Genomic DNA, 19,891 nt, shown 5'->3' on the forward strand with positions numbered 1-19,891 from the left:
TAAACATAGATACAGACTGCTCAGTATATACTAGAAAGGTAGTCCCGGGTTAGCGAACAAGGTTGTAGGTTTGTTTTTATCCTGAATTTATCATAAGGCCTTGTTCACACTTCAAAGCGCAGCTGGCTGCGCAATCGGAACGCAGCACCTGTGATTACATGCTATCTGCTCTGCTGTGCATTGCGCAAGTAGTCTGAACATGAGACGGTGCACTCTATGCAATTGTGATGTACTTGCATGTCGCGCGCTACATGCGTTGCTGAAATGCGCATGGCAATGTGTATAATGTGTGAACAAGGCCTATGTTTAAACACTGTGCCATCTCTGTCCCCTGCACTTCCTCTGTGGGCCCTGTGCCTCTAGTGTCCCCGTATGTGTCATCTCTGTCCTCCTGTTCCCTCAGTGTCCCCCTCTGCCTACACTGTGTCACTCTGCCTCTACTGTGTCCCTCTGTACCACCTCTGCCTTCACTGTGTCCCCCTGTACCACCTCCTCCATTGTTCCCTCTGTACCACCTCTGCCTCCACTGTGTCCCCCTGCTCCACTTCTGCCTCCACTGCGTCCTTCTGTACCACCTCTGCCTCCACTGTGTCCCTCTGTACCAGCTCTGCCTCCACTGTGTCCTTCTGTACCACCTCTGCCTCCACTGTGTCCCCCTGCTCCACCTCTGCCTCCACTGCGTCCTTCTGTACCACCTCTGTCTCCACTGTGTCCCTCTGTACCACCTCTGTCTCCACTGTGTCCCCCTGTACCACCTCCTCCACTGTGTCCTTCTGTACCACCTCTGCCTCCACTGTGTCCCTCTGTACCACCTCTGCCTCCACTGTGTCCCCCTATACCACCTCCTCCATTGTTCCCTCTGTACCACCTCTGCCTTCACTGTGTCCCCCTGCTCCACCTCTGCCTCCACTGCGTCCTTCTGTACCACCTCTGCCTCCACTGTGTCCCTCTGTAGCACCTCTGCCTCCACTGTGTCCCCCTGTACCACCGCCTCCACTGTGTTCCTCTGTACCACCTCTGCCTCCACTGTGTCCCCCTGTACCACCTCCTCCACTGTGTCCTTCTGTACCACCTCTGTCTCCACAGTGTCCCCCTGTACCACCTCAGACTCCACTGTGTCCCGTTGTACCACCTTTGCCTCCACTGTGTCCTCCTGTACCACCTCTGCCTCCACTGTGTCCCCCTGTACCACCTCCTCCGTGTCCTTCTGTACCACCTCTGTCTCCACAGTGTCCCCCTGTACCACCTCAGACTCCACTGTGTCCCCCTGTACCACCTCTGCCTCTACTGTGTCCTCCTGTACCACCTCTGTCTCCACTGTGTCCCACTGAACCACCTCTGCCTCCACTGTGCCCCCCTGTACCACCTCTGCCTCTCCACTGTGTCCTCCTGTACCACCTCTGTCTCCACTGTGTCCCCCTGTACCACTTCTGTCTCCACTGTGTCCTACTGAACCACCTCTGCCTCCACTGTGCCCCCTGTACCACCTCTGCCTCTCCACTGTGTCCCCCTGTACCACCTCTGTCTCCCCCTGTACCACCTCTGTCTCCACTGTGTCCCACTGAACCACCTCTGCCTCCACTGTGTCCCTCTGTTCCAGGGCCGGGTATAACATACACACACATACATTTTAGCTACTGCGCATGTGTAGCTGTTGGGACAGGAGGAGGACAGGGCCAAGCGGCCGTTGGTGTGCGTGGCGGGGAGCACAGCTGTGCGCACGCGCGGCATGTAATGCAGCCATGCTCCCTGGGGTCCACACGCACCACAGTGGCGTAGTGGTTAGCATTCTCGCCTTGCACCGCTAGGTCACCAGTTTGAACCCCAGCCAGGTCAACTTCTGCAAGGAGTATTTATGTTCTCCCCGTGTCTGCATGGGTTTCCTCCCACATCCCGAAAAACATACAGATAAGTTAATTGGCTTCCACCTAGACTATGATAGGCATAGCATATTACTATGGTAGGGATTAGATTGTGAGCTCATCTGAGGGACAGTTAGTGACAAGACAATATACTCTGTACAGAGCTGGGACAAGGTCCTCCAGCACTCAAGGCTGAGACACCAAAGTGCGCCCCTCCATCCCTCCCACCTCAACTGTCACACACTGATTGCTATTAGACTAAGAGGGCCACAGGGCCCACAACCTCCCCAACACCTTAATATCTAGTTATCTGGCTTGCAGTCACTGCCATGTATCCCCTTTTCTTATTTCTTGCTGCTTCATACACAATTAGGAATGACAGCTGAATGAATTGTGCACCCCCTCCTACACTGCGCCCTGAGGCTGGAGCCTCTCTAGCCTATGCCTCGGCCCGGCCCTGATGTCTGTACAGCGCTGCATAATATGTCGGTGCAGTGCTATATAAATACTTAAATAAATGTTAAAAAAAATTATATATATATATATATATATATATATATATATATATATAATATATATATAAATAGATTAAACTCTTCTACTTCATTCCGGCTGATAAACCCTTGGAAACTTGTAAAATTTATTTTTTATTTTTTTATTCGCAACATACGTTGGTTTCCTTTGTATTTCTAATAAAAGTTTTAAGTAAAGTTTTAAGTCTGCAGAGAAACGTTGTGGGCGTTCTGTCTATGGAGCCTGAATACAGACTGATGTCGGCGTGATGAAGTGTACAGGAGGGGACCTTGCAGCGGGGTATCAGGCCAGGAATTTGTCTCTGGCTATGCCTATCAGACAATGGCTGGACTCAGCTGTCATACATTTTCCATTAGAACACTGCTGCACTGTAACCTTATCTCCTTAAAACACATGTAATTTGAACATTTTTTTTCTGATGTAAATGAAAAGTAGCCAGCAGCTCCTGAGTGCTGCGCGGAGTCTCTTGTAACAAAGGGGACGATTCAGCTCAGCAGTGGCGCTATGAGCAGGCTTGCTTCCCATAGCTGTAATGTTATTTTCCCAGCCTCCTTACAGGCAGTGTAGTATCGCTTGTTTGCATCCATCATAATAAACACTGGCCCGGGCTGCAGAATAGGACTGTTGACACTGTGAGGATTTCTGCTCTCCTCCTGGCCACCAACACGGTTTGTTTTCTCCACAGAATGTGGAACCTGGAAATGGCCAGTTCCTGGCATCATTAAACTTCAGGAACAGATTTTTTATACACAGTTACTAAAACTTAGCTTTATTTAATCAGTTAAGGACGACGCTAGTTGAAATCTATGCTCTGTTTTGATGCTGATGTGACTGCCAGGGTGTAGATTTCAGCTCGCTTACGCCGCACGTTCCCACCACTCTTGTCACTCCTGCCAATCGCGTCGCTCTCTGCCCACCACAGCTCACTCGCCCTGCAGTCTCTAGAACGGCAGAGCCCTATGAGCCGATTTCATTGGCTCCTGACCCTGTCTATCAATGTAAGCAACTCCCATTGGCTTACATTGATAGACAGGGTTAGGAGCCAATGAAAGTAGCTCCTGACTGGCTCACAGGAACTCTGGCGTCATAGAGATGGCAGAGCGGGTGTCCTGAAGTTCCCGGCTTGCAGCGATTCATTGGTATTCCGCCGTTTATGGTACCAGTGGTCTCTGGTCCTTAAGGGGGCAGAGACCGCTGGTACTTAAAGAGAACCTGTACTGAGTAAAAATATTTAAAATAAACACATGAGGTAACTTCAAAGGAACATTACATAGTTACCTTGCCATCAGTTCCTCTCAGAAGCTCACCATTTTCTTCTGACACTAATCCTTTCCAGTACTGACAATATTTTGTCAGATCTGAAATATATCAGTTGCTGTCAGTAAAATATCAGTTGCTGTCAGTTATAGCTGAGAGGAAAACTGATGTACCAGGTAATGTCCATGTTTCCCTATGGCTCAAGTGGGCGATGTTACAGTTTAACTGTGTGCTGACCAGAAAGCTGTTATGGTGTAATGGCCATTTTCAAAATGGAGGACGGAAAATTTCCTTGATCACAGTGGACAAACAGGACACAGGAGAGGAGAAAGACACTGAGGAGTAGACTACATGGAAGGTAAGTATGACCTGTGTATGCTTATTTTGACTTTTAATTTTCAGTTCAGGTTTTCTTTAAGTGGTTAAATTGTGCATAAAAAAACTTTTGTAAAAAGTTGCTGATTTTGCAAAATTAAAAAAAGGAAAATGCCGACTGTACCAAAGAGTACCTAAATTATAAATGACAGTTTGCTTTAATCCTAATAAGTTGCCAAGATCTATTAAATCACACATAAGAGAGTGTGATTTTCTTACCCCCTAGGGTCCATATCCAACATATGGTCTTGAAATCCCCCCCCCCATCCCCCCACTGTCTGAAATCAGGCCCCAGCATTTTTTTTTCCAAGCAATGGGTGCAAAGTATGCTGGGGGATTCACATCATGACTCTGCCCCCCCCCCCCCCCCCCCATGTCCTGCTCCCAGCCAACACCCACTGTAAAAAGAGATGTAATCTAATCCAGGCAGGCAGAAAAGACATCTGAAATAAGATTTACAGCAAACAGACATGTTTAGACAGGCTGCAGCTGTTCTGCCGAGTCTCTCTCTTCTACACACTGTGAAAAGAGATGTAATTTGAACCAGGCAGGCAGAGGGAAGAGGAGACAGCAGGCTGGAGGGAAGGACACAGTACTGAGGGTGTACTTGCAAGGCAGCAGCATGAGGAGAAAGAAGGAAGGGCTACAACAGATATAAATAGTGTCTGTTCTATCCACTATGATGTACCAGATGTAAACTTTATATGTTCATCTAACTGTACACAGTGCAGAGACTACATATATATTGCCATTCAAACTTTTCTTTTGACCGTAGGTACTCTTTAATAACTCCCCATTTTCTTCTCAGCAATCTCCAGCTGCTTGCTCACTCCCTTTCCCATACCCGTTAGTCTGAAGCAATGATAGACTGACTAATCAGTACACTGAAAGAGCTACTCATAAATTTGAATGCTAATTTATGCAGCTTGGTCCATTTTCAAGCTGCATATATTTGCATACAAATTTACATAATCCTGCATGAACTTGGAAATATTTGCATCTCATTGATCATCCATACCTGCGTGACCGAGAGTGGAGGCAGGAAAGGTGGTTTGGGAGATTGCTTCAAGCTGAATGGGTATGAGCAGGCAGATGTTAATCAGTGAGGATCTATGAATTGAGGCAGCAAGTATTTGGCATTTTTGTTTTTCAAATTACATTTTTTTTAGGCATGGTTAATTAAAATAGTGTTCTTTATATAAGTATATATATATATATATAAAAAAAACCTGAGATTTAAAAGGAAACCGAGTTGTGACAACTATGGAGGCTACCATATTTACTCCTTTTAAACAATGCCAGTCGCCTGGCAGTCCTGCTAATCTTCCTGGTCAGTAGTGTCTGATTCACACACCTGAAACAAGCATGCAGCTAATCTTGACAGATTTGTCATATACATCTGATGTGCCTGTTTGTTCAGGGTCTATGGTTTAAAGAATTAGGGGGATGAAAGTGTGAATATCGTACTTTCGTTGAAGAGGGTGTTGTCACCCCTTTTCAGGATGGTTGCAGCTAAGAGCCCCGGATCAGGAGCATAACCAGAGGGCAGGGCCGGTTCAAGTAACAATTGGGCCCTAGGGCAAAATTAGCCTGGGGGCCCCCCAACAGACACCCCCCGACCAAAACGCGTCAGAGGCCCTTTGTTGCAGCCAAACTTCCCTCCTGGGCCCCTGAGCTGGCTGCTGACCCTCCACCAATCACCTCCCAACTTAACAGACTCTGCAGAGTCCCTGGGGAGCAACAGTTAAGATGGGGGAGGGACAATCTGGGGACCCCTACAGGCTCTGGGGCCCTGAGGCAATTGCCCATTTTTTCCGCAGAGGGGCGCAGCCCTTATGATCGCAAAGGGGGGGGGGGGGCAGAGCTGTAGGAGGGCACCAACTACTTTTTCACTCACTGATATAGGGGGTCCATCCTTCAGATTAGGTGTTTTTGTGGCTGCACTAGTTATGAGTTTGAATACTATGATGTCCATACTTTTATGACTCTTGCAAGATGGACCCCCAGGCTGTGAGGGTCACCAGGGGTAGGCAAGGGAAAGGATGTGAACATTGAGGGGCCCCATCAAATTTCTAAGGGCCCCATGATTAGTAGTTACACCCCTGGCTCAGAAGACTTTCTGGTGCTATCTAACAGGTGGTACATTAAGTGGTCCCACTCAATTCTGCCAATAAGTGAATAAAATTAGTAAAATGTTGCGTAAAATAACTGCTCTTATCAACATCTATAGTACGTGGCTGCAGTCATGCTTTGTAAATGTTGGTCGCGATGGCTGAAGAAGACACTGCCGATAAGATCTCACAAATGTCACATAGAGCTTAAATTGGATACCTTAAGCACAATTCCAGATTAGATCTCACGGCAGAGAGCCGGGGTAACATTTAATGCATTTTAATGCTGTGAGTTTCTCTTGGCCTTGTCATCCAGCTCTCTCACTGTTGCCAAATGTATAGAGTTTCTCAGGGAATTGGAGCAAAATATACTACTAATGACCAGTGATAAAGTCAGCTGCGCTTGTCTCGGAAGCTGTCTGGAATCCCGCTCTACGGTATGGCGATAGCAGCTGCTTTGAAGCCAAGAAACCACAGCTATGCTTGTATGGGAACAACAATTCCTCCCTTAAAATATGCTTAGATCCATATTTTTATAGTACTGATTGTTTACCCGCGTAGCCTGACCTTATACGCCTCTTCACAAGATAACATAGGATTTATTCCTGCAGGACACAGTGGCTGACTCACCATGTTCTCAATGTTCCAGCATCATGGAGAAGAATGAGTGATTCCGCTGATAGACGCCACCTGTACTAGCCTACTGATAAGGTCCATATATCCAACTACAATATGCCTTGAATGTCTGTGTGGCCATACCCGGTCTCAGCATCCCTTTGCACCTGGAAATAAGCATGGCATCCATCTCTGGACACAGTAGTGCCACTTTAAAGGGAAGGTTCGCAGTCCCTGAAAAAAAAAATGCTTATCCACTTACCTGGGGCTTCCTACAGCCCGTGGCAGGCAGGACGTGACACCCGACCTAGCCAGGCCGGCTGCCAGGTCGGGCTCTTCTGCGCTCCAAAATGCGCCTCACGGTGGTGCGCTGACGTCATCGGACATCCTCCGGGCTGTACTGCGCAGGACTGAAGACGTGTAGCCCGATGCTCTAGTATGCAATGACGTTTCCCCTGCAGCGTGCTGGGCTGCTCTCGGGCTGCCCATTCTGACATTACACCGGCCTGGCCAGGTCGGGTGCGCCACCGGAGGAGACCGGGAGCCTGCGGAGCGGCGCCGAGGGCACGTCTTGCCTGCCACGGGCTGCAGGAAGGCCCAGGTAAGTGGATAAGCATTTTTTTTTCAGGGACCGTGAACATTCCCTTTAAGTACTTCTTCATTCGTTCCAAACCCTAGACTGCATTGTACCAGGAGATGTCCCGAGGAGCATTCCTGTGTAAAGGTTGCCATACATCAGGTGACTTGGCGGCCAACCAACCATCTAATTTGACTATTATAATCAAATGAAAATCGGTTCTGCCAAGTCACCAAGTGCATGCCTGATCGACCATTGGTCGGACATGCTGCAAGATGTGGGTCCATCTTGCTAGATAAGGGATGAGCGACAAACACGACAAAATCCCCAAAAGCTCAACAGCTATCCCTCTTAATGTACAATACTGCCCAGTATTAGTAGCACTATACATATCATTACCTGTCTGTGGCCGCTGCATGTCCTCCAGTGTCCCCGAGAGCTGTCCTCTGTCTATACACGGGCCCAACATTGTTGCGGGAGTAACGTGGACACATGTGTGACGGGCGGGCGAATGTGTCATCACAAGGCCGACTCCGGATCAATTTCAGCATGAAATTGATCAGGAATCAGCCTGTGGAGTATGAGCAGCTGACAGACCTCACCCCGATCAAATTCGATCAGAGAGAGATTTGTCTCTTGTTCAAATCTGCCCATCATCGCTACATGTGTGGACTTACATGTACCTTAAGGCTGGTTTCACAGTGGGACGTTAAAGTCCCACGTTACAGCAGCCAGTAACGCAGCCTAACTCACAGCACTGTAAAATCAATGTTGCTGTTCACAGTAACACGTTGCGTTACATTGTAACGCAGCACATTAAAAACAAAGTGCTGCATGCTGTACGTTATACTGGGCTAAGCCACGTTAGACTGTTTGCACATGCTCAGTAATGTTGGAGGAGGAGGTCTAACCTCCTCCTCTGGCCAGCCACATGGCTAATTAATATTCACTGCACTGAGGAGACTCCTGGTGGGACTGTAGTGTTGTCCGGATCATGAACGAATCCGGATCTTTTTTATGAGTCGAATCATCCGGATCATCACAATGAAAGATTCGGTTCACAGTGGATGTCTGTCTGGAAGAAACAGGAACATACAGAATGTACAGTGCAGGGAAAGTCCTGTCCTGCTAATCATTTCACCCAGTCTGCTTCCCTAGTAAAATGATTCAAATGATTCGGTTCAAAGATCTGGATCTTATCAATGATCCGATTCAAATGATCCGAATCCTTAAAAAGATCCGGACTTCCACCTGGAGCGGCTGCTTTGAGAGCTGCATAACGCAGCTCAATCTGACGTCCCACTTCAACACCACCATACGTTGCGTTAGGGGCACGTTATGCGACCATAACGTCCCCTAAAACGCAACATCTTGGTGTGTAAGTAGCCTTAAGGGAACCTGTACTGAGTAAAATTATTTAAAATAAACACATGAGGTAACTTCAAATGAACATTACATAGTTACCTTGCCATCAGTTCCTCTCAGAAGCTCACCATTTTCTTCTGACAATAATCCCTTCCAGTTCTGACAATATTTTGTCAGATCTGAAATATATCAGTTGCTGTCAGTTATATATCAGTTGCTGTCAGTTACAGCTGAGAGGAAAACTGATGTGTCCATGTTTCCCTATGGCTCAAGTGGGTGATGTTACAGTTTAACTGTGTGCTGACCAGGAAGCTGTTATGGGGTAATGGCCATTTTCAAAATGGAGGACGGAGAATTCCATTGATCACAGTGGACATACAGGACACAGGAGAGGAGAAAGAGATTGAGGAGTAGACTACACAGGAGGTAAGTATGCCGTGTGTATGGTTATTTTGACTTTTAATTTTCAGTACATGTTTTCTTTAAGTCCTCTCTCAGAAACATACATACCCTGGGGCTATTAGTTTCCCCATCCACCATTTACCATTCTGGAGCCTAACAATAGTCCCTGCAACCGCCATCACAGGGGGGTCCGGTGGAATCAGCAAATGCAAAGTCAAAGCTAGAGCAGCGGCAGCAAAGTGTTTTATATCACATTCTCCTGGCAGTGAGACGGGTCTTCCTAACTCCTCTACTGTGTAGCCAATCGCCATGCGGTTCACTATGCCTGCCACACAAACTCACGATGGACACTGCAGGCAGGAAGTGGTGCAGCTTCCTGCAACACATGGTTCGGAATTCACAAGTGACTGGGGGGTCCAGACTATTTTCTTCAGTGCGGTTCTATACTAGCGTCATGCAATTACTGTACTGTGATTATTGGTTGCCCCTGATGCAGAGCATCACCCCCCGGGAAGCACTATGTGCTGGTAAAAGCCCCCGTGGGTGGGGGGAAAAACTCAGCATTTAGAATTTTCCACTCTAATACTTCCTCCACTCTAATAATTCCTAATACTTCGGCACAGTGCTGCCTCCTTGCTATTTCACAGCAGAACACTCACAAATGATCTGCTGATGCCACAAAGAGTTTGCAACAGGTCCACTTTAAACAGTCTCATTTTCTGCTGCCGTCAGGATATATTAAGTGATTTTCACAGATGCTCAAGAGACACTACACATAACAAATCAGTTACTAATGCGTGTTTCTATTCCCTGGAGACAGGAACAAAGAGGACACCACTGTTCTCAAGGTTGACATTTGCAGTGCCTTCAGTCAAACAGAAATTAATCCCATTAACTTTGTGTTCTCATATAGTGTCAGGTTTCATCTAAGAACACCTGTCAGGCAAAAACCACTTTGATCCTTTCAGTGCACGCAACAAAAACCGTACAAGACACTGCGTCTGAAGCGAGGGGGCCTGGAAGGACTGCCTGGCTAATAGGAAGATGAGAACAACTCTCACCAGTAGTGGCAATTCTGTAATACACTCAGTGTTCTTTTATACTGGTAAATTGTAATATGGGGGGGGGGGGGGGGGGAGAGACACTTGAGCTTGAGCGTGCCATCTATTATTTGGCATTAAAGAGGAAATTTAGAGAAAAAGAAAAAAATAGAGAGGCGTTAACAAATAGAAGTGAGATGAAAAAATGATTAATATTTGCATTGTAATTTGTTCATATTGTTTCATTCACAATCAGCCAGCACATCATCATCTTTACTACTGGCAGATATGAAAAAAAACAGATAGCACTAACTGCCATTATCTATAACCACAATGGCCTCTTTTTTATATAGATATACAGTATATATATGCACAGAGGGAGAAACTAGTTGCTTGGCAGTTGGAAATAGCCATTTCCCACAATGCAACATTGTTCACAGACAGGAAACGGTCAGGATCATGGTCATGACATCACACTGTGGGAGGGGGTTCACTAAAATATCAGCCATACAGACTCCCCTGATGATTTATTCGAGAAAAGGTCAAGATTTCTTAAGGGTAAGGGTGTAAAAAGTTCCTCTTTAATGCTGAACTTCGGACAATAATAAATGTCATCTGTATTATAAAATGAATAATCTAAAAGTGGCTATACACTTATCAATGTTTCCCATCGATATCCAGCAGATTTCATCACTCTGTTATAATCTGATAGAAAATAATGCCACAAATGATGCCCAGTCGATCGATTTCCATCCTAATTAATCGTTCATTGCTCAATTGGTGTTGTGTTGGGAGTGCGGCAGTAGCGTCATTCAATTACGGGACACCAGACATGCAGTGTTGGCAGCAGAGCTTACAGTCACCTATCAGGTGCTATGTGTCTTCTCTTTGCTCCAGTCAGGCGCTCCTCACCGACTCTTCTCTCCAGGGGCCCCTATGTCACGTGATAACCCTGGAGGCCGAACACTAGAAACCTCCATTGATCACGTAAGGTAAATGTCCCAGTGCCTAGTGTGTGGAAGGATTTAATCATTCTCTGATCAGATTTGATCTGAGAAGGATCTATTTGATGGTTGAATCTGGTGGCAATCTATTAGTGTATGGCCACCTTTGCACACAAGATTTCTGCACCTGCACATTAGTAAGAGTGTAGTGCTAGATGTGCTTCTTTTGGGTGCCACACTGTCAACCCAGAGGTCACACTTTTTGAAGAACAGATAAACTCAAAGGTCTGGTCTTGGAACCTCAGTGACAAGAGGGTGATAATGCTGCAATATCAACCTTCCCTTGACTTGTGGAAGACCACTGCACTGCAGAAGACCACCAATAGACAGGAAGAGGTTACAAGGTCAGGAATGTGGAAGTAAAGACTGTAAGTGTGCATACACATGACCAACTGATCAGGACCTTATCCCCTTGGGCGCCATCGCTGGGCTGGGCTGCACACACGCGTGTAGTGCAGCTGTGTAGGCCCGACGAGCTGCGCATGCGTGACATCACACAGCGGGCGGGGGAGTGGGGCAAACAATGAGATCGGCACCGGGGGTCGTCGGATGATGTACACACGCCTGATTGTAGGCTGAGGCGGTCGTTATCGAAGGTGTGGCTCGCCTATAAGCTTACACCCGGATGTAACCCCCACCCACGCAGAACATGCATTGGAAGCATGTATGTGCAGCAGAGTAGGCTTTGGAATTGTACCCATTAGCATAGAAATCTTTCACGTCTCTGGCAGCATCCATCACATCTCCCCTGCAGCTTTCTGCTCCCTGAAGAGCTTCAGGGCTCATATTGGCCACATGATAGTGACTCCCAGAGCGCAGGCAGGGAGTTCAATCTGTCTGGGGAGACGCAAGGACTGCTGCCAAACTCGGAAGAGGTAACTATAGTTACGAGCATGCTCTTTACTTGTACGTAGGCGGACCTCCCAGCTTTCGGTTTAGGTTCAGTAATATTATTGCATTACAAGAGTGAATATACAGTAAATAACAGACTAGATTTGGTACTTTGGAACAGACCTGTCCGAGCATATCCGGTGCAATTGGAATGACAGGCCAGATGGAAGAATAAGCACCAAAGAACACCAGCCACATCAGCATGCTTCCCCAGACAGCAAGGTGACTGTACTACAAGAGAAAAAACAGAGCTGGTTATTATATAACAACATGGCACCTTGCTCTACTAGAACGCTACCTGCATACTTGGCCGTAAGACAAAGAAAACATTGCCAGTATTGAGATTATATTTTGAGCCCCTCTAGGCACCATTCTTGTGTCCCCTTCTCATTCCATGCTTACCCCTCCTCCCTCCAATGTATAATGTATAGAAAAAAAATAAAGACACACAGAGGTGCCTGGCTCTTCTACTGACCACATATGCTATTGCTCCATTGTTGTTGCCTGATGAAGCGGGATCAAACCTGTGAAACGCGTTGCATATTTGGAGTTCATAAATAAAATATATTGACTGTCTTTACTACAGTCCTTGTGTGTCTACTTGGAGGAAGTAAGTCCACCACTCCCTCCTCTATTTACCAAGAATTTGGTTTCCAAGCTCATTTAGCTTCCTTTTATGCTTTTGGCGCCTCTGTTCTCCTGCATTATAATGTATAGAAGTTCAAGCTCCTATCTTGTACAGCAATCTCCTCATGTGCAGCAAGCAGATACCCATAATAGATATGAAGCCCCCACCCTTGTGCAGAATGTACTGGAGCCACTCCCATTCCACGTGAAACACCTTCCCTCTTGCGACCCCTTTTTCCCATGAATATCATCATCCTTCTACACACCCTTCAATTGGCGGCCCCTATTTTTATTTGCATGCATGTGCAGCAATCCCTCCCTTCCATGATTTCTCTACCCCCCCCCCCCCCTTCCTTAGCTGAAGAGTGTACTGGCTGACACACATCTTTCCTATTAAACAATGTATATTGTCTGTCTGTTTGGTGAAGCCTCTTCTTCTAATACTCTTATCCATAGACCCTGAACAAGCATGAGAATCAGAAGTTTCTGACTGAGCTCTGACTAGATAAGCTGCATGCTTGTTTCAGGCATGTGATTCAGAAACTACTGATGCCAGAAAGATCAACAGGTCAGCCAGGCAACTGGTATTGTTTAAAAGGAAATAAATATGGCAGGTCTAGGTGTCCTTTAATAATTGATTGAAAAAAGGTTAGGAAACTCCAGTATTTAGCTACAAGTTCGAAATTAGCTGTGTTGGGTTTTTTTTTTGCTTTCACCAGTTTGATTTTTCCAGTGGCTCGTCCTTCTTCTCTGTAGGATTTTGGGCACAACACTATAGAAAGGACATTGACCTTCTAGAACGGGCACAAAGATGGGCAACTAAATTAATCAGAGGGATGTAAGAGTTCACTTACCAAGAAAGGTTGGACAAAATGGGCTTATTTAGCTTGGAAAAAAGGTGACTGAGTGGTCACCTGATAAACATGTACAGTATAAATCCATCAGAGGGCAATGCAAAAGCTTGGCAGATGAGCTTGTTGTCCCTTGGGAAGTACAACGGACAAGGGGACATGATCTGTGTATGGAGGAAAAAAGTTTATTTAGAAAAGGGTCCTTCACAGTGAGAGTGGTTAAAATCTGGAATATCTCACCTCAGGAAGAAGTTATGCCAAACTGCATTTAAAGTGGGCGTGGATGCTTTCCTGGCATTGAAGGGCTATAATTATTAGGTAATGCCCGAGAGAGTTGATCCAGGGATTTATCTCACTGCCATCTGGAGTCAGGAAGGATTTTTTCCCTTTTAAGGCTAATTGGCCCAAGCCTTGTAAGGTTTTTTGCCTTCCTCTGGATCAACTGGGAAATGTGCAGGTTCAGGATGGTGTTTTTTTTGCTTTAGTTTTCAGGTTGGACTTGATGGACGGATGTCTTTTTCAACCAAACTAACTTTGTAAAATGTAACTCAGCCAAGCCAAGCAATCCATGTGTGTCAGAGGTTGCTATGCAGATTAGCACCCAAAACCATGTTGTAACGACAAGATTTTGTGCACTCTTTGGGGCTTTCTCTTTGGTTTTGTTGTCTTTGAACTGTCCTGGAAATGTGTGGCATCTAAGATGTTTGTGTTAAATGATACCATTAAGTGGGTGAAAATGGGAGTGGCTCATCTGGAAAGGGGCAAAGCCAGGAACTTTACAGGAGTTGTCTGGAAAGTTTAGAATAGTCATTTATTTGTTAGCCAACAAAGGAGATAAACTACACTATGTTTCCTACATCTACCACCGGATAGCACAACAACAATAACTCGGTTACTACTTATCATTGTGGTTTGTAAAAAATAAATATGAATAAATAGTGTGCTTTTTTAATATGTCTACTTATAAAATCATCAGAATGGAGGGTACTTACTCTCGTCCACGCTGTGGTTTCTAGGCCAGCTTTTAAACAGACTGTCACCACAACGTACTGTGGAAAGAACACATAAAACAACATGAACTTCCAGCGCACTCATTGTGAGACATACAAAGGTCTTCCTTCCACAAAATGATCTGTTTATTAGATTGCACGTGTCCTAAAACTTGTACAAAGATCTTATTGTGTGTTGTCCAAGATGTCTTTATTGGCTTTCTTCATGCTGCGTCCTCAATAGATTTATAAAGTCAAAAATCTACGATTCACTCCAAACAGTTATACAAGTAGCTACGTTACACTAAAGAAACACTACATGTACTTTAACCACTTCAAGCAATTGGGAGTCGTGCTTAAAAATAAAAAGCCAGATACTTACCTAAGGAGAGGGAAGGCTCTGGGTCCTAATAAGCCTTCTTCTCCTCTTCGGGTGCAGCGCTAGATTCCCCGTTTGAATCACCCGCCGCAAGGGACTTCAGAAGTCTTCGGGAGCCAAGTCCTCCAGAAAACAGGTGGTTCCATACTGCACACGCGTGAATGCTCGAGAGAGGGCACTTGCACAGGCGCAGTATGGAGCGGCTCCCAAGACTTCTGAAGCCTCCCTTTGGCAGCGGAGACAGCAGCATTTGACCGAATTGGTTGAATGCTGCTACGGGGGATCCTGTGCTGGAACAGGCACCAGGAGAGGGAAAGAGGGGAGGCTCATTAGGACCCAGAGCCTTCCCTGTCCTTAGTTAAGTATTTGGCTTTTTTTTTAAGCACGGTTCCCATTGACTTTTTAGGACGAGAGCAATTTTCACATATCTGCACTGCTTCCATTCATTCACTAATAACTTTATTACTACTTATCACACCTAAATTATGTATATATAGATTTTTTCAGGACAAATTAGATTTAAATATTATTATTTTCTTAGCATTTTTAAGGGAAAGTGAAGGAAAAAAATGGAAAAAATAACTATTTCTCCATTTACATCCATTATAGCTTTACAATAAACAGTGCTAACTGTAAGTTAAACCCACACATTTTATATGCTTATCCATCCTGGTTATTACAACATTTAGATTATGTTCCTATCACAATGTATGGTGAAATATTGTATTTGGAAATTAAGGTGTCTTTTTCTGTTTTGTTTTTTTTACTTTTTCATTGTACACTATCGATGATTACAGGACCTTATTTTCAAAAAATAACAGTAATATACCCTCATGGCATACATATTTAAAAATCCAAGTTCCTAAGGTAACAATATAGTTATTTTCTTTCATATTCTGTCATTTTGCTTTCATTTTACAAGTCTTGGTTTTGGTACAGAATCAGGGGCATAACTAGAAATCACTGGGCCCCCCTGCAAAACCCCTCCTCCCCCCCCCCCCTTTCTGCACAGTCAAACGGACAACCAATGTTATTCAATTGGCTAGTGCACACTTGAATGTGAATGCTATGAAGCACTGCACACTTTTATGATAAATGTTCATGTTTTCACACATACAGACACACATGGGGCTTGATTCACAAAGCCGTGCTATCGCATTGCACGACCGTGCTCTGCGTTTAGTGCACAACGTGACATGCATGAAGGTTTACGCGCGTAAAGATTTAAGTGCGCATGCTATCGAAGCTGTTCGCGTGTTAATGCGCACACTTTGCCACGATAGCGCGCGCCCGTAACTCTTCACACGCGTCACATTGAGCGCTAAACGCGTAGCACTGTCGTGCTATGCGTTAGCACAGCTTTGTGAATCAAGCCCCCAGTGTGCAGAAAATGCATACATAAAAACTCACAGAGAAAACTGACAAACAAGTGTGCTCCCAGACTCAGCTTATTACACTCACTTTGTCCATCTCTGATGGAGCAGAACTGGCTCTGCAGACTTCTCCAGCATCACTACAGTAAACAGCACTTGGGGAGGGGTAGAGAGGTTGGGGGATGGGTGATGTACACAAGAGCCTGCTGCACACTGAATAGGGACTGTCTACAAATCTTTGTCTACAAAACTTTTATATGATTCCTTATCAGTGGCTGAACAGATGCAGCTATTAGAACAATTGTGCAGAGAGCAGAAAGCTTTTTCTTTCCGTGCCCTAAGTTGTCAGTCTCTCAGGACAGTCTCTCCCCCCACAGGGCCCCCCAGCAACTTCTGGGCCCCCCTGCGGCTGCATCCCTTGCAGGGTCTATTGTTATGCGCCTGTACAGAACATACAAAAATTGTATTGCTTTTGATTCAGTTTGTTACTAAAAATAATACACAAGACATAGCTCTCAACCTAAAAACACCCTAAAATCTATTCAACTGCATATCACGGTTAAAATGTTGCCACATATGTCTTGTGTAGCTTTACTAATGCTTTCCCAAGTTTGTTCATAGTTTTGAAAATTCATTTTTATGTTAGAATGAGTTTGTCCCTACCCATTTCTCAAGTGATGTGGCTACAAGCTTTAAAACACATAATTTATTCTACAACTCATCCCAGTTAAAATTATACCACATGTGCCTCATTTATTAACAAACTGGTGGTGCACTCTCCACAACTACACTGGGCGTGTATACACATCCAGTTAGGCTTAAGTGGTTAAAAATCAGTTTGAAATCTGTCACAAGATCTTTGGTTGCTGTTTCCTAAACTGAATAATAAGGGCTCATTCACACTATGCTGCGCTGTCAGTTTTGCACTAGCAGAGTTATCACCGATTTGTTATAACCTTTGCACTAGCAGAGTTATCACCGATTTGTGCTGCTGATCGCGCGAAGCAAACGCGCAGGCGTGCGCGCACAAGGTCCCATAGGGCTGAATGGACGCTGTGTGCGAAGCGTGGTGCGCTACGCACGCGCCTGCGCGCGGGAGCTTCGAGCGAGTTACTTCAGATCACGCCTAAACTAAGTTTAGGCGTGATAAAGGGCTTTTCACAGGCGTGCAAAGTGTTTGCATCGCTTTGTGAATCAGGCCCATAGTGTACGACCCATATAACAACATGAAAGCCTATAGTCTTTCAAGTTACCATTCACATTACAGCTGTGCGTTCCCATGCATTACAATGTTACGCGTCTGGGAACATTCTATCGCACGACAAACACATTTACCGATGGGTTCAATTGTGCATGGTTGCCAACATCTGTGCTTTAGCACACCACAATGTGCATTCTGTACGATGGCAATGCATGCAAGAAATCGCGTCTGTGCATGTGATCTGTAGTGTGAATTATTATTGATTTATAAAGCGCCAACATATTCTGTGGCGCTGTACAAAGTAGTAAAAGAACAAGGGGTACATAATGATACAGACAATGATATACTGTACATGAAATATGGACACTGCTACAAAATACAATGAGCCCTTAAAGTGAACCTGAAAATTATTTAAAATAAACTCATGATGTACCTACAAATCCATATTACATACTTACCTTACCGTCAAGTTCCTCTTAGAAGCTCACTATTTTCTTCTTACAACGATTCCTTCCATTTCTGACAAGAGTTTGTCAGAACTGAAATATATCAGCTGCGGTCATCGGTTTTGTATCAATTGCTGTGTTATAACTGAAAGGACAACTAATGTCCATGTTTCCCTATGGCTCAAGTGGGCGATATTACAGTTCAACAGTGTGTTGACCAGGAAGCTGTTATGGGGTCTTGGCCATTTTCAAAATGGAGGACAGAGAATTCCATTGATCACAGAGGACAAACAGGACGCAGGAGAGGAGAAAGAGATTGAGGAGTAGATTACACAGGAGGTAAGTATGATGTGTGTATGCTTATTTTGACTTTTAATTTTCAGTTCAGGTTTCTTTTAAAGAGGACCCGCAGTGAAAATAATGTAATGAAAAAAATTGCTTAACTTTTTCAATACTTATGTATAAATGATTTAGTCAGTGTTTGCACATTGTAAAATCTTTCCTCTCCCTGATTTACATTCTGACATTTATCACATGGCAACATTCTTATTGCTAGCAGGTGATATCTGTGGAAAGAGATGATTAATTTTTGGCAGTTGGAAACAGCTGTTATTTCCCACAATGCAACAAGGCTCCCACAGTGTGATTTCAGTACCTCATTGCTGTGAGGCGCTGACATCACACTGTGGGAGGGGTTTCACTACAATATCAGCCATACAGAGCCCCCAATGATCCATTTGAGAAAAGATAAACATTTCTCATGAGAAAGGGGGTATCAGCTACTGATTGGGATGAACTTCAATCCTTAGTTATGGTTTCTCTTTAAAGAGAACCTGAACTGAAAATAAAAAGTCAAAATAACCATACACAGGTCACACTTATCTCCTGTGTAGTCTACTCCTCAATCTCTTTCTCCTCTCCTGCATTCCATTTGTCCACTGTGATCAATGGAATTCTCCGTCCCCCATTTTAAAAATGGCCATTACCCCATAACAGCTTCTGGTCAACACACTGTTAAACTGTAATATCACCCACTTGAGCCATAGGGAAACATGGACATTACCTTGCACATTCAGTTGTAACTGACAGAAGCTGATGTATAATTGACAGTAACTGGTATATCCAGTTCTGACAAAATCTTGTCAGAACTGGAAGGGATCACTGTAAGAAGAAAATGTGAGCTTCTGAGAGGAACTGACGGTGAGGTTAGTATGTAATATTCATTCGCAGCTATGTCATGTGTTTATTTTAAATAATTTTACTCGCTTCAGGTTCCCTTTAAGTTCTGATGGTAGTTGCTGAACAAAGAGCACATCTCATCACGGCGTAGCAATCATCCCTGCGACCTCTGCTATCGCAGGGGGGCCCCTCCACCGCGTACGAGAGAGAACGGCGCCGGAGACTTGGGCGCAGGACACAGCCAGTATATGGCTGATCCTGTTGCCGCACAAGTCCCGGCCGTGTTAATTACTATTCCCCCTCCATGCCGACATGGATAGTGGGGGAATGAAATAATTTGGCTTCCAGCAATTGCTGGAGGCCGAATTATTGTTTTAAAAGCAACTTCAGATCCGTCTTCTGACGGCGCTGAAGTTACTCCCTGTGCCTGCGATAGCCGTAGTTCCTATTACGGCCTATGGTGGCGCCGGCTGCGCCCAAGTCTCCTGTGCTGCTGCACCCAAGTGTCCAGCACTGGATTTACCGTGTTCGCCTCCACCTCCCTCTCCCCAACCACAAGTGCAGCCAATCAGCATAGAAACCTCCCAATTCACTCATGAAAACAGTGTGTAGGACCATGTGTAATTTTTTTCCTTCTTCCAGAGGCTCTTTCACAGCAGAACACTCTCTGCTGCCATTCGCCAGCTCCCAATCCCATGGGGTTCAGGGACAAAGGGAGCCCCATGCTATCATTTTTGCAGGGTGGGCCCTATTAAGTCTAGTTACGCCCCTGCATCTCATTCAGCAATTGAGGAAAATCCTAGCTGACAAAGC

At 45.2% G+C, this 19,891-nt stretch overlaps 1 protein-coding gene across 9 annotated transcripts in view; it reads right to left on the minus strand.

The window, feature by feature from the left end:
• ATP8A2 (ATPase phospholipid transporting 8A2) overlaps positions 1 to 19,891 on the minus strand; it is a 970,290-nt gene that overhangs the window by 263,679 nt on the left and 686,720 nt on the right. For all 9 annotated transcript variants that reach the window (XM_068266975.1, XM_068266976.1, XM_068266977.1 and 6 more), the window contains 2 exons: positions 14,504 to 14,560; positions 12,157 to 12,264 (listed from right to left, as the gene is read on the minus strand). In XM_068266975.1, coding sequence (XP_068123076.1) covers positions 12,157 to 12,264; positions 14,504 to 14,560 — 165 coding nt within the window. The remainder of the gene's footprint in view (positions 1 to 12,156; positions 12,265 to 14,503; positions 14,561 to 19,891) is intronic.

This window comes from Hyperolius riggenbachi, chromosome 2 (genome assembly GCF_040937935.1).
Source record: "Hyperolius riggenbachi isolate aHypRig1 chromosome 2, aHypRig1.pri, whole genome shotgun sequence".
Taxonomy (NCBI): Eukaryota; Metazoa; Chordata; class Amphibia; order Anura; family Hyperoliidae; genus Hyperolius; species Hyperolius riggenbachi.